The sequence below is a fragment of the Curcuma longa genome, chromosome 3 (assembly GCF_044706935.1).
Source record: "Curcuma longa cultivar G26 ecotype Majalengka, Jawa Barat chromosome 3, ITB_CL_G26_1.1, whole genome shotgun sequence".
In the NCBI taxonomy this organism is placed as follows: Eukaryota; Viridiplantae; Streptophyta; class Magnoliopsida; order Zingiberales; family Zingiberaceae; genus Curcuma; species Curcuma longa.
In genome coordinates, this window is record NC_133863.1 from 1,227,304 (window position 1) to 1,242,784 (window position 15,481).

Genomic DNA, 15,481 nt, shown 5'->3' on the forward strand with positions numbered 1-15,481 from the left:
TAGATTTAGTCAATATTTTGAAAATTAGACCGAAAAATTAAATCGGTAAATTGCCACGTGATTGATTCGAACGGTTTAACCGATTGATAACCACAATGAGTCAAAGACTATGACAATAAATTGAATGATTAAACCATCTATATAAAAGAAAAGGATAGAATAAATATAAATTTAATTCTTTATTTAAACGAGTTAAATAAACTATATGATATGGCTATTTTGGTTATAAATAAATTAACCAATAACTTATTAGTTAAAAATATATAAATATTTTAGTTAAATATGTTATACCATTCATTTAACCCATAAATAACTTAATTCATTTATTTTGCCAGAGTAGGTGAACTAAATCTATTTTTCCTAAATAATTAGCTCAAAAGTTATTTTATAAATTTAATTTGATTACAATCTCATGTAGGATAGTGCTAACTATCTAAAGAGTTAATTAGGTGAAATAGATACAAAAATAATATTATCCTATGTGGCATCAAAAATAAAATGATGCCATGGATTAACATAAGAAGAGAAGAGCAAAAATTAAAGGATCATTTTTAAAATGTCACTGTGCACCACTAGTCATTAACATCTCTAAATATATTTGATTATATGTGGATTCCATATATCACTAAAAGATAATTAAAGTCCACTAGTTATTAGAATCCCCAAAGCGATTTGATCATATGTAGATTCCACTAAATGATGCCATGGGTTAACATAATTACAAATTAGAAGCAACAAATTATAGTGACTTGTGACTTACCGATCTTCATGGCTTTTGCCCTACCAAACTTAACTTTTTGTAGGCGGTAATGCTTATTTAATGCATTTGCAATTGACTTTGGCCAACATGAACATAACGTGATGAATTGAATTTATTGGTTACTTTTCTAAAGTTGCCGTTTCTTATAATTTTACTCATCAATTTAATTTGACATAAAAAGCTATTTTAGGTTTTTCTAAATTTTTCATTTGATTGTATAATGGAAAGGGAGTCTAATTGTTTTTGTGGTAGAAATTGGATGGTATACATAAATTAAATAAAATTTAAATCCGCAAATAAAGGAGCCCTCCTTGACTGAAGCTATTGCTATCTTCTTCTCTACGTGATAAACTTGCAGTAGCATGCCTTATCCGTATTTTGTTCCTAAAATAATTAAAATAAATAAACAATTGGACAGCAGTCGTGGGCTCCAACCTTTTGCTACAGTGGTTGGCTCTTGCCAGCATCGAGGAGTCATTTTGATTTTTGACTTACAGCCACAGGCCAAGTGCTGAACCGGGGGGCAATTTCTGATGTCTGGAAACCCGATTCGGCACGAGCCGATAACAACTTAGACCTTTGACCCGACGCCGAATAGACCCGGTCGATCGTCGGACCGTAAGGAATCCGCCGAGAATCTTCTCGACCTGTCCCATCGCCAGCGGACGTCGATGTCGTCAATTGCGTGCATGCATGAATAGCGCGCAGGAAGGAGGACCACCAGCCCCAATTCGATTGAACCGGGATGATGAAGACCGGGCAGGAGCAGGCGCATCAGGTGGAGGCTGTAACCGACACGACGGGAAGCCGAGCTGGCCATATCCCGATTACGTCATCAAAACCGCACGCCCACGGGGCTCCATTATCCCGAAGCTTCCTTGCGAAGCCAAAATCCAAATTGACGGTGGTATAGTAACCGCGTCGTTGGGCGGGATATTTTGTACGTCCACGTGTCGGACTGTAGTGGCATCAGCTTAGATATCGTCCGATTAATCGAGACGCGTGGCGAGATACGTCACCAGATACGTTGGCCTTCCGGTCCTGGCTATATATACCAGCCCCATGGCTCTGGTCGTTTCACATCTGTTTGCTACTTCCAAGTTTATATTTGTGGTGTGTTTTGTGTGGAGTTTCAGCCTCTTGTTTGTGTGATTTGATTTGGAAGGTTACGTCGACGATGGAGAGCGTCACTCTCACCGGCGCCGTGAGGAAGGCCGCCGCCGATTTCCCCTCCCGCCCCGCCATCGCAGTCCCTGGCCGCCTCGAGCTCTCCCATGCCCGCCTTCAACAGATCGTTGATGGCGCCGCCGCGCGTCTCGTCGCCGCTGGACTCCGCCCTGGCGATGTCGTCGCCCTTGCTTTCCCTAACACCGTCGAGGTTTGACCTTTTTTTGGTCTTTCCCTCCGCTTTCGATCCATTTATTTACGCCCTCGTTTTTGCTTCTAACGCGTGGGTTGCTTTTTTTGTTTGGCTGTTGTCGCAGCTTGTGATCGCTTTCTTGGCCGTGATTCGCGCTCGAGGCGTGGCGGCGCCGCTAAATCCCGCGTACACGCGGGAGGAGTTTGTGTTTTATATCTCTGATTCGGAGTCGAAACTGTTGTTGACCAACGTGGAAGGTAACGCGGCGGCAGAGGCGGCGGCAGCGGAGATCGGGATTCCTCGCGCTTCGGCCTCTCTCCCTGACCCTTCTGGTGCGCTGGAGATATCCCTTCCTGTCGTCCTGACGGAGGCCAACGTCGCTGCCTCTGCTCTCGCAGGACGCATCAACGACCCCTCCGATGTTGCTCTGTTCCTTCACACATCCGGCACCACAAGCCGGCCTAAGGGGGTGCCACTCACCCAGCTCAACCTGGCTGCCTCCGTTAAGAACATTCGATCTGTTTACCGGCTCACGGAGACTGATTCCACCGTGATCGTCCTTCCCCTGTTCCACGTCCACGGCCTGGTTGCTGCCCTCCTCTCGTCGCTCTCCGCCGGTGCCTCCGTCACACTCCCTGCCGCCGGCCGCTTCTCTGCTTCCACCTTCTGGGCCGATATGCGGGCCTCCGGCGCCACCTGGTACACCGCAGTCCCAACCATCCACCAGATCCTCCTCGACCGCCACGCCTCCCGGCCCGAGCCGGCCTATCCCCACCTCCGCTTCATCCGCAGTTGTAGCGCATCACTGGCGCCGGCTATCCTAGAGCACTTGGAGGCTGCCTTCGGCGCGCCGGTGCTCGAAGCGTACGCGATGACAGAGGCCTCGCATCAGATGGCGTCCAATCCATTGCCAGAGGACGGCCCTAGGAAGCTCGGCGCTGTGGGGAGGCCGACAGGGCTGGAGATGGCGATCCTGGATGAAGATGGCGCCTGCCGCCCCTCCAACGTGCCCGGCGAGGTCTGCATACGGGGACTCAACGTAACCAAGGGCTACAAGAACAACCCTGAGGCCAACAAAGCGGCTTTCGCTTTCGGATGGTTCCACACCGGCGACGTCGGCTTCCTCGACGAGGAGGGCTACCTCCATCTCGTCGGTCGCATCAAGGAGCTTATCAACCGTGGAGGTATTTCATATTTTCATAGCCCATCCGATCCGATCTGATCTCCCCCAATTCATTGCTCGATCCAATCTGAACCCTTTTTCCCCCGTTGCAGGCGAGAAAATTTCCCCAATTGAGGTCGACGCGGTGCTGCTCGACCACTCGGACATCGCCGAGGCGGTGGCTTTCGGCGTGCCAGACGACAAGTACGGCGAGGAGGTAACGACGGAAAAATCTCTCATCTGAACCGTCGTTTAGCTATCCGACGGCGGATGCTGACTTTTTTTTTTATGTGCTTAATCGCAGATAAATTGCGCCGTGGTTCCGAGGGAAGGGGCGGAGATCGACGAGGATGACGTCGTGAGGCATTGCCGGAAGAATCTGACGGCGTTCAAGGTGCCGAAGAAGGTATTCATCACTGATTCGCTGCCGAAAACTGCGACCGGGAAGATCCAACGGCGGATGGTGGCCGAGGTCTTCGTATCTCCCGCAAAGGCTGCAAGGGCCGGCGCTTAGTCAAGCGTATTAATTACGACTCTTTAAGACAAAATTAAAAGAAGGCCATTTACTATATAACATTATAGTATATATTTTTGTCCTTTATATATATAGTATTTAGCGTAATGTATGTGAAACGAGACTGAATGGCGTCTCGTGTTAGCTTTTAATTATTAATGAAATATGAACGTACGTTGATTTGTTCGTTCGTTCGTTCGTTTTTTAAATAAATTGTGAAATGAGCGGTCCTTAATTGTGACATTTATCTGTCATTTCAAAGTGGTTTCACCAAATTAAACGAGCAGCGGAGTTGTTGCGTCGCTGAATTCCGATGGACTGTTAAGAGTAATCGTGATGGAATTGGAATTGGAATTGGTTTGGCAAGCTCTAATTAATATCTGCTATCTATAACTTAATGATAACACCTTAAAACTTAAACACCTACTCTAACTCTACTTAGGAGCAAAAATGATCATCTTTGCTCATTAGAAATAAAGTAAAAACTACTGATTACTGATATCTTCTGCAACATATCAACATCATCATGACATACAAAAAAGCAATCTCTTCAAACAACCATAAAACAATTGTGGCACTAGGCTACGCTTAATTCCCAGATGAGGCCAAAGCAGTGCCTTCCAAGAGCTTCCTTCGTTCCAATGGCCGTAGTGGTGTGTGTCGGCAACCAACCACCACAATCAGCCCTCCAATTGTATGATCGGAGCTTCATTCCAATGCGATATTTTTTTTTTAATAATCTGGCTGCCTCAATTTTACCCTAATTTATCTATTAAATAAATTAAAAGTATCTATCAAATCGGTTTCTAAAATATTCATTTCATTTAAAAGAAGAATTATATTAAAGAAGTTTTCAATTAATTAATTTCAGTTAATCAATATGAGATTCTGTAATGAGTTGCGGATTCACTTTAGAACAGGCAGCGCATCTCTATTTAATCTGACTGATACAAAATTTGAAAATAATAATAAAAAAAAGAAATAGCCACGTATTTCCTTGCAATCGCCACCACCAATCATAAGCCCCCGTGCGCAGCCATCTCGGTGGCTCATGTGTGAGCGAGTGGTCAGCCAGGGGAAGAGCGAGCGAGGATCGGTTGGCGGCCGGAGCTGCGCCGGTTTCCCTCAACTCGTCGGACGAGGAAGGGGATAACTCCTCGCAATGTCGGAGGCGGTTGAGTCGCCGGATTGGCTGCCGGCCGGACGGATGGATCATGGAGGTCAGGAAGGGCACGAAGGGCCGTTTCTACCGGGTAATCAACCTACAGCTTCTCCACCTTCTCCCCCAGTCCTTTCCCTCATTCTTGGATCCATGGATTCTCCGAGAAGGGGTTATTGTGATCCATCATAGAACTATGGCAGGAAATCCTCGACTTTCCTGATTTCGGCATCGCAGATCAACCTGGTGTTACTGATTTTAGCTGTGCCTTTTGTTTATACGATGAATGCCTTAACAAAAGTCTGTGATTTTTCTTAAATAGTGAAGCTAGGAAGCCCGTTGGCAGTACACGATCGATTGAATTACCTCCAGTGACCCAGTCTTCAGCTTGTTCTGTTTGAATTCCGCTATTTGTGTGAACGAATGGCATGGGGGATAGATGCTCTCTGTAACTAGAGTTCATCTGTCTCACGGCTTCTCTCTATTTTTCAACTTCTCTCTCTCATGGGTCTTCTTTTTCATGCTAGTTGTTTGTAGTTTCCCACTTTTTAGCTTCGATTTCTATCTCAAACTTCATTTAATAAAATCTCGAGTGATTCACTCAAATAACTGTATACGTTGCTGTTTATACTGTATTAAGGTTGATTTCTCGCCTAACTTCTGGCAAGTTTACTTGGTGTATATATATATTTTTTTCTAAATTGGGCCCTTCCATAATAACTTGAGCTTTTGAGATAACTTGTCCTTGAATAAATTTCTTACATTGCCTTTATCTGTAGTAAATGTTGGTCAAGAGGTTCAATACTGATTCGCCCACCCCATTTGTTTTGCTTATATGATGGTGCATTATCTGTATGTCATTTCCGTTGCTCCTTTTTTGGTTTATTTAAAATTCCATATTAGATATAGAATATAAATTCATGTTAGTTTCTTCTGAAAAGAATACATAAAACTTTTTTGTGCTATTCATCATAAATTCTTATGAAACAAAGATAGAGATCTCCATTGTTGAGCACAAACTGTTTATATTTATTCACTGATGCTGCAGCATTAATGATGGATGGATGGAGCTGTTTAAAATTAATATAATAAGTTTGTATCTTTATTTTTATTAGGTCCTTCAGTGCTCCTTATCCTCTATCTATTTCTTGCTCCCCTCCTTTTCTCCTCTTCCTCTCAATCACTAGGTTCGCCGGCACATCGTCCAAAGAAAAATAAAGGTACTCTTTGTAAGTAATTATAGCAATCCATGCTAGCTTATGCACAATAATTGACAGCTCAGTCACAAGCTATTATTTATGGCCGGAACTGTAACTCAATCTAATTGCGGTTTGGCCTTGAGATTACAGTAGTGGCAGTGGTGGTATTACTGCGAATTAAAAATTTTTACTGTAAACTCTTTAAACTAATCTCATTAAAGATAAATATTTGACAACAATTTTAATTTTACATGTGCAATTATGCTCACCATGGATCCCATTCGTATGGAAAGAGAAAACAACAAAAAAAAACTGTTTTGTCGGTTCTTGCAGAGATTCCTGATCGGTTTTGTACGACAGGGAACAACATGTTGCTCCTGGAGCCTGGAGGCGTCGTCTTAATTTGTCCGGTAGCGGCAGCTGTGTATTATATAGAGATGTCCATTCTTCTATTCTTCTCCTCGCTTCTACTCGTCTCTTTCATGGCCGGCGATCAGCAAGCGGGCGATCAACTTCAGGGTCAGCTGGCGGAGGGTCCGCTACAGCCTCGACCTCGTCAGCTGGCGGAGGGTCCGCTACAGCCTCGACCTCGTCAGCTGGCGGAGGGTCCGCTTCAGCCTCTTCGGCCTCGACCTCGTCAGCTGGCGGAGGGTCCGCTTCAGCCTCTTCGGCCTCGACCTCGTCAGCTGGCGGGTCCGCTTCAGCCTCGACCTCGAATCAGGTAAGTACTTTTTTTTTTATTATTAATAATATTTTGAAATATATATTTATAAAAAAATTTATATATATTTAGTGGCGCTGATAAAGCACGGTTACTCGGGGTGGTGTTTCTCATATACTTGGCTGGTATCGCGATGTCTTTCCTATCAATAAGGTACGACAATGCATATTTAAAGGTTGGTGGAAATGCCCTGTTTGCTTTTTTGAAGGTCTTGCTGTTCTTTTTTAAGTAAAAGCAGTTTATTTCAGTATTAATATCACAGTTATATGTATTAAACTTTTCGCTGGTATCACGGTGTCTTCCCTATCAATAGGGTATGGATATTTAAATGATATGATGGTGCTAATGCCCTATTTGCTTTTTTGACTGTATTGCAGTTCTTTTTTTTATGTGTTTTAAAAACCCAATAGAGAATCTCAAAAAATAACTGATACGGTCATACCTGAAATTTAATTAAAATCGATATCAACTAAAATTACATTGATTGACGGATGGATGATGACGACGATCCATAATAATATGATCATTGGTTGTGAACGTTGCCAAGCCCACATCATGTATATCTCTATCCATCCAACTCAAATCCACATCCATCAATTGCCCAAATATAATCCGTGCAATTGTAAATCTAGAGTTATGGTATTTAGATAAATGTTTTCCTAATCTCTTTTATTATTTTTTTAAAATATATATTTAAAATATGAAAAAATATAATTAATATATGAATTAACAATGTTAAAAATATATATAATAAAAATGAATTAATCATGAATCTCTTTTCTAAAGTTGACCAAGTAAAAAAAAATCTAATAATTAAATTTATTCATGATGATAAATTAAATACTTCCCACAAATTTAAATAAAGTGGACCGATTAGATTTTTATGATGTAAAGTATTTATGCTTTTAAATATTAAACAGACTTAAAAATCAAAAAATAAAAATAAAAATGATTAAAAACCCCTTAATTATTAAAAATCCTAAAAAAATATTAAAAATAATAATTTGCTAAAACTAATAAAGAAAATCCAACTAATCTTAGCTTCTTGCATCAACGCCGAAATTTTTTAACTGCTGCATATGTAGGTGTTAACGCCGGCCGTAACATTCGATCGGTTGTACGCCAGAATTAGTTGGCATGCAATTGCGCTGAATTTAGATGTGACGCAGAGTAGAGCCGAAACCCATGTCTAGCTGCAGTTGCGTTGGAAAACAGTTACAGTTGTTACAGTCACAAATGAAGTCAAAGAAACAATAATCTTGTAGTGAAATAATATTTTCTTTGGTCACAATATATTAATTACAGCATAATATATATGAACCACTAAACTCGCCCAAGTTAATGAATAAAGTATTTGCATGATCTAGATCTATTTTAAAATAAGGATATATAGCTAGCCCTTGATCGAGCAAAGAATGAAACACATGCATATATGTTTGAGGGCAGAAGGATACAAACACCATGTGTGTCTGATCAAATAAAACAGGTAATTAGCAAACACCATACAATATTATGTATACGCTGGAGAAGCGTACTCGCTCCTCTACCAAGGAGAGTTAATTGCACTCTAAAACAGGAGGCAAAGCATGCATGTATATCCTACTTAACGTAGTCTTAATTAGTCAAGAACACTTAGTAATTAACAACTTGGCTAATTACAGTACGATCAACATGTTATTGGCAGATTTAATTATGATAAGAGATGCACCAACAAGTACTGCAGAACATAACCATGTAGCTAGCTAGGGAAGATATCTTTGTGTGGGAATTTTAATTTGAAGCGAGTACTTGTGATAAACTTTAAAACTAATCAAGTAATTAACTTGATCGACATGGCCATGTTAATCTTTTCATACTAGCTAGGGAAACATGAACCATAAATTAAACCAGATAGACTACAAAAGAGTTAAAGCGAGGATGTTGTGTTTAGCAAACCTCGCGTATATATATATACACTTACTGAAACAGCTTTCACAGAGACAACCAAAGGTTGCTGTGCAGTCTGATCATTAGAAAGGGGATCGGGCGTTGCTGCACCTGGAAGAGGCAATTGCTGTGTTGACTGTGAAAAATGAGGTCCGTGTGATATGAAGTCCGTACTAGCTAGCTAGCTAAAATTAACAAGAACATATATCAATAGTGTTTAATAATTAAAATTAATGATTCACCTCAAGAGGCGTCATCAATTCAAGGGGCTTCTCCCAAACAGATTGCCTAGTCTTCTTATTATAATAGAATCTGAAAAGAAAAAAAAACACAATTTGATGAATCATAACAAAAAGAATATTAATGTACAAAACTTACGAAAGGACAAAGAATTAATACTATATATGTACTAATATGATACATAACACATGCCATTATATTAATTATATTGACGTACGTTTTAGTGGCACATTGACATACAAGTAATTTAACTCTGACTAACTTTAATTTAAGTAGCAATATAATTTGATGAATCATAACAAAAAGAATATTAATGTACAAAACTTATGAAAGGATAAGAATTAATACTATATATATGTACTAATATGATACATAACACATGCCATTAATTATATTGACGTACGTTTTAATTAGTGGAACATTGACATACATTTTTAAGTAGCAATATATAGTAATCATAAATATATATATATATATATATATATATATATATATATATATATATATATATATATATATAGTAACTTCATTAAAAGAAAACATATATAAAATAATAATAAGCATAATTAATTAGTCAGGTCCAGGTACCTTTGTCCGTTAGCAGCAGTGTGCTCTTTCCAGACATAAGAGGCCTGCCAAATAAATCATGATGAGCAAAATAAAATTAAGCATATATATATATATATATATATATATATATATATATGCTGTCTGGGTAGTTAGCCTAGCTATATATATATAACTAACTAGATTGACCAATTAAATCATGTAATGTTCTTGTGGGAATGAAGATCGATCAATAGATGTATGGAACACTAAGTAGTGACGATGCAGCCAACTCTTCTGCAAAAAAGGTGGATCCGCCACCTTAGCGGCCCCACACGGTCAGCCCCACGACTATTTGTGAGGAGGTAAATCGAGAAAGTGCAGTTGGTTACGACACAGGAGGGTATTGCCTGACTTCGCCAGGATTCGAACCCTTGTCCTCTTCTGCAAGTCTGCTGCGTCGTAACCAATTCACCTATGCCTCGGAGGCCGATGCAGCCAACTCAGCATATATATAGATGTAAGATCTGGCATATATAATTAATTGTGGTCGTGGAAGCTAGATATCTAGCTAGCTACACTACACGACCTACTGTAATATATTATAACCTTAATCCATTAACAATCACAAGCAAGATTTAGCATAAAATAAAATAAATAAGCTTCAATATTAATTAATTCCGTCACATTAATTGTATTGGCCGGCCATCATATATATATATGAGTACCTGCATGTCCTTTGAAAATTTCGTATATATATATAGTGAAGCACAATGGTGGAAAATACGTACGAATATAATTGGCGTTAACTGTGATATATATAGTGAAACACAATGGTGGAAAATAAGTTGAACAAACTAAGCACGACCTAAGCATGCATTGATTATAATAGTTATATCGAGCATGCATGCATGACCCATGCCTTAAGGCTAACCACCTGACTCAGGCCCAAGGAGACTTTTTTTTTTTGTAAAAATAAAAGATAAAAAATATTTTAAAATCTAAAAATGATTTAAAGTAAAAAAATAGAAAATATAATATAATAATTTATATAATTTTAAATTATTAATAATATATTTTAAAAAGAAAAGAATAATATAAGTTTAATATAATTTATAAGAGCAATAATACTATTAATCGACCTCGATAAAAAACTTAAGTTCATCTTGAGCTCGATAAGACTTTTAATTAATAAGGTTGAATAAATTTATTAAATAAATTTGATCACGATTAAATTTACACTTCAAGGTATATATAGTTGTTTAAAGAGAGAATATACATATAGACAGTTAAGCGAAAATGAGGTAGAAGTAATTAACTAGGTTATAAATACATTTCGGACGACATGCATGTAAATGTTAATTTATCCTCTAAAAATATAGAGTTTTGCAACAAACAAAAGAATTGTTGCGAAGAGGTAACAATTATATATAGTTAAGTATGATTCGTTGGGATAGTTTTTTTTCGGAAACAATATAATATATATAGCCAATTTATCCTTAAAAAAGTATTATTACTTTCTGAAACAAAAAATAAAAAGGAAGTAAAACTAATATTTAATCTTAAACCTGTATTTAAACTTCATTCTAAAATTTATCATTCATAACAAAAAATTTATCATTCTAAAACTTACTTTTTTCTTTGGGCGACGGCGTTCGTGTACACAACCGGCTGAACAACCTATAAAGCATATGAACCAAGCAACGTAGCGTACCATGGAGAGACGATGGATCGATATACAAGTCCCAACTCCCAACTCCCAACTCCCAAGTGGAGCGGGAAAAATAAATGTTAAGGAAACACGTGCAAAACACGGCGTGGTAATTAACCCAGCCCTAAATGAGTTGCCTGCTATGCATCATTATAATTATATAACACTGATATATATATAGCTAGATTAGTCCACGTGTAATATATATCTAAAAAATTATATATAGCTAGCTAATATATATCCCTACACTAAAATCGGATAGGATAACTACTAATATGTTGCTGCTAATTAATAACTTGCAATATATAGTTTCCTTTCTCAATCTCAGAAATCTATATTATCCTTGAACAATCTAGAGTCTATAATGTTTAAATATAGTTTTCTATGTCAATCTCTATTAGAAATATTATCCTAACTAGATATACATGCATGTGTTGAACTATAAATCAGCTGGAGCAACCATGAAACGATAAGTATAAATGTATTAAACTCCATGATATTCAAATAGAAAGATTTATTGATTTCTTTTATTCTTTATAAAAGTTCCCTTAAAAATTATTTTAATTGATTATACTTAATTACGTTCTCTAAATATAGATTAAAATTCGACCGATTTATTTTTGTAGTGCACAGACAGTATTCAACATGAACTGTAAATCTTATCAGCAGCGGCACACCAATCCGAAGGAAGCGCAGGATTTCAACTAGCAAACAAAGACAAACCTATTTTTATCAGCGTATGCAGAGTCAGCCTTCGACTATTGAGAAGCCGGATCTGCTCGTGGTTTTTCTTGATGAAATCTTCGAATCGTCGGGTCAAATCGTCGTCACCTACGAATGAGGACGGTGGCGCCGGCGGCGGCCAAGTGGATGCCGGCCCGAGATGACTTCTCCGTAATCGCCTTCCATGTCACCTGGCTCCATCGAGTCGTTTTCTATCCCTGCTGTCTCCAGCGCCGTCACCAACTCTTTGTCTTCCTCCTCCGTAATGCATCTCTTAGGATCCGATTCGATGGCCTTCTTCGACGAGGCAGTGGAACTTTCCACGGAATCCAGCGTCAGGCACGAAATGTTGGATCAGGAGGATTCAGGCGAGGAAATCGCGGCACTTGGGGAAGACAGAGAGACCTCGTCGCAATGGATTACCGGCGAGGGATTCTGGTTGAGCTCATAAGCATGGGCACAGTCGAAATATTTGATCTTTATGGGATCGCCGCCGGGCTCCGTCGCTGACCATCGCTCGCTCTGCCGCTGCTGCTTCCGGTCGGAGAGTTTCCAAATGACAAGGATCATGAAGTGGACGGCGAAGAAGAGGTACGGCGGCGAGAACCAAGAGCGGAGGGACGCCCAGAGACCTGGAAGGGCAGAGTGCAAGGCACCCGCGGTGGGGGGGACGGTGCCTCGGATGGCGGCGCCGAAAGAGACGATTCCGAGGAAGCAAAATGAGATTTTGATGGCCCACATAGTGGATTCATGAGCGTCGCTCTGCAATCGCCATTGGGGGTTCGCCATCGCCCACAGTGTCTGATTCAAATCTTACAATTAGACGAACAAGAAAGGAAAAGGTAAAAAACAGAGAGATTCAAACCCCAAAAATGAGAGAGATACACAGAGGAGAAGAGTGAGGTGTGTATCTATATATATGTATATATATATTTCACAAACAGCTATTCAATAAATAAATCTTTTGAATCAAAGTTTGATAAAAAAAATATATATTATAAGATTCCATTTCAGTTCAAAAGTAATGATATGGAAACCACATTAGTGAACATCATGTGATCAATAGTAAAGCAAATATCAAGATATGGCAATAAAAACAACCAACTATGAATAAAAACAACTCTCGATTCCTTTGAAAACCTCCATCACCCAACCCACCATGCAATTTAATACCCTTCCAAATATATTCATCTAATCGCATAATATGATGCCTTTCCTATAGCATCAGTAAGGAAGATGAAACTTGATTGGATGCAAAACAACACCTGTTTAACAATAATGGCTCTTTCTTTATTCCATTTAAATGCACTAAAACACAGTGGAATGACACGAAAAGTAGAGTATCATCAAAATCTTTGTTTTGCTCCAAGGTGAAGTGAGCACTGTTTTTATATATTGAACTGGGGCAAATTAAAGGCATCAACAAGGGAAAGGGGTAGTGGTGGTGGAGGAGGTGGAGACAGTCATCTTTATGGCGCCCGGTGGCTCTTTTCTTCTCCATCTGCCTTCCTCCTTTCACAAAGAAAAGCACTGTTGGTTCACAACAGGAATTCATTCTACTTCATGTCACCACACTAACTATTATCTGTATCTGGATCATCAAGTTTTGATAATAGTCCTCAAGTCCAGAAGAAATTAAGCTACAGATGTGATCCAAAAGTTGTTCAGGTATTCTTTCAGCTTAACTTGGTGATTGCATCTCCACTTTTACTTTAGGGAACATCCTCGCCATTCTTGAAGATGAAGATATACAGTGTTGGTAATTCTTGCACTTTCTACTCATGAATCAATTCACGATTTGCAGCATGCTCAGCCTTGAAGACCTTTGACCTGCCCTTGCAGTCCTTGGAGTATCAAAATCTCACTCAAGTAATATAGAAGTTAACACGTTAGAGTTACTACACTCCCGTAATGAATGCTGCGCGAGACTGCCGAATGCCAATGAATCACATGCATTTTCTTAAAGATGTGGACATCTTTAAGGAATTAAAGGAAGACATAGCATATTCTAATTGCTGAAGAGAAGATCAGACGAAGCAAAGCAACAGAGTTGATAAAAGTCTCTACATGTATCTTCAATTTCTGATTACTCCAAAGCAGTTACAGGCACTCTCAATACAAGACTGTAAACAAGAAGAGAAACAAGTCACAAGAACTAACGAAGCTCATCCTCCTTCAAAATCCTTCTCTGCCAAAGCCGACATGAGTCTCCTCCTTCTCGATCGTTTGCAAAGCCATTGGTTCCTTCTGCTTCTCTGCCATGCTTATTGATCAGAAAACTGAGTCGAGGAGCTTAATCGATTGCTTTGCTTGGAGCCACGGAAGGCTTTCAGACTCTAGACACCAATTGCAAACTCGATCGGGACTTTTAGACGGAGCATCTGGATGATGATCAAATTGTTCCTCTGCTACTCAGCTCCCAGTTTGGAAGGTGGTGCGAATGGTGAACAAGCACAGCGTTGGATCTGTCACGTGTTGTTCCCACTTCTAGAAGATCAATGATAGATAGGGACAAAGAACGTAGGCAAGTTATAATTATTTCTTCAGTAATATATATAATATTTTTTTACAAATGCGGTAAAATAGGCAGATTATTAAGTAGCTATGACGTGTTCATGATATCATCGAGATTGATTGGCGAAGAACAAAGTCAAGCACACCGACTATTAAGTGGCCTTTAATTTCTTCGTCTCCAGATATCTTGGAAAACTAGCTTCAGAGAAGACGCAGAGTAAAGGAGGCACAAGGATAAAGATATTGAGTCTCCTACTCAAACTTCGATTTTGGTGTTTACACCAGGAAATTACGATATTGAAAGTGTATGTTTTGCCCAATTTAATGATGCAAGCTAATTGATGCCCTTGGGCGAACCACAATAACAAACGCATGATCATCCACAGCAAACCCTTGCCACACGCATGTCCGTAACGCCATTAATTCGACGACGAGGAGCATATACGTGCTCATAATTGTAGCCTGCACTGCAATATTTCCCCATTCATTCATAACCTCCTCCTCTTTGCTCTCTCCCACTTAATTAAATCGCCAAAACGTTACCCGGCCCAAAGGCCATGGTTTTGGAGCGTGCCAATTGCAATGTCAGAGACTTTTTAGAGAATATCAGAATTTGATACTTAGTTGTAGACTTGTAGGTGTGGGAGGAGAGGGAAGAGGAGAAGTTGTTAACTTTTTTTACACTTAGCTGCTAAACCCAACTCATTGTTATCCATGTTGTCACTTTCCTCCCTGAATGCAATTCCTACGAAGAAGACCTGAGCTTGCTTGCTTGCATTAATTGGATTTACAGACAGATCTTGGAGCAAATAAGGGAGAGTTTCCCTCCCCCATGAATTCCACTGAAGTAAACAGGGGAGATAGAGAATCTGATAGTCTAGGGGGGTTATAAGTGCAAAAAAAGGGAATCACTTTAACTCTGTAAGCCTTTTGCTTCGACTCTCCG

The 15,481-nt window shown here is 39.6% G+C and overlaps 1 protein-coding gene and 1 pseudogene across 1 annotated transcript; one reads left to right on the forward strand and one right to left on the reverse strand.

Moving 5' to 3' along the window:
- The first annotated feature begins 1,845 nt into the window (after positions 1-1,845).
- On the forward strand, positions 1,846-3,982 carry LOC141823553 (putative CoA ligase CCL9). The gene is made up of 4 exons (XM_074710857.1): positions 1,846-2,138; positions 2,245-3,304; positions 3,396-3,499; positions 3,587-3,982. Exons 1-4 carry the CDS (start codon positions 1,938-1,940, stop codon positions 3,794-3,796), a joined length of 1,575 nt encoding a protein of 524 aa, XP_074566958.1. The 5' UTR covers positions 1,846-1,937; the 3' UTR covers positions 3,797-3,982.
- Positions 3,983-6,634: 2,652 nt separating this feature from the next.
- LOC141822970 (uncharacterized) lies at positions 6,635-12,810 on the reverse strand (annotated as a pseudogene).
- Positions 12,811-15,481: the final 2,671 nt, after the last annotated feature.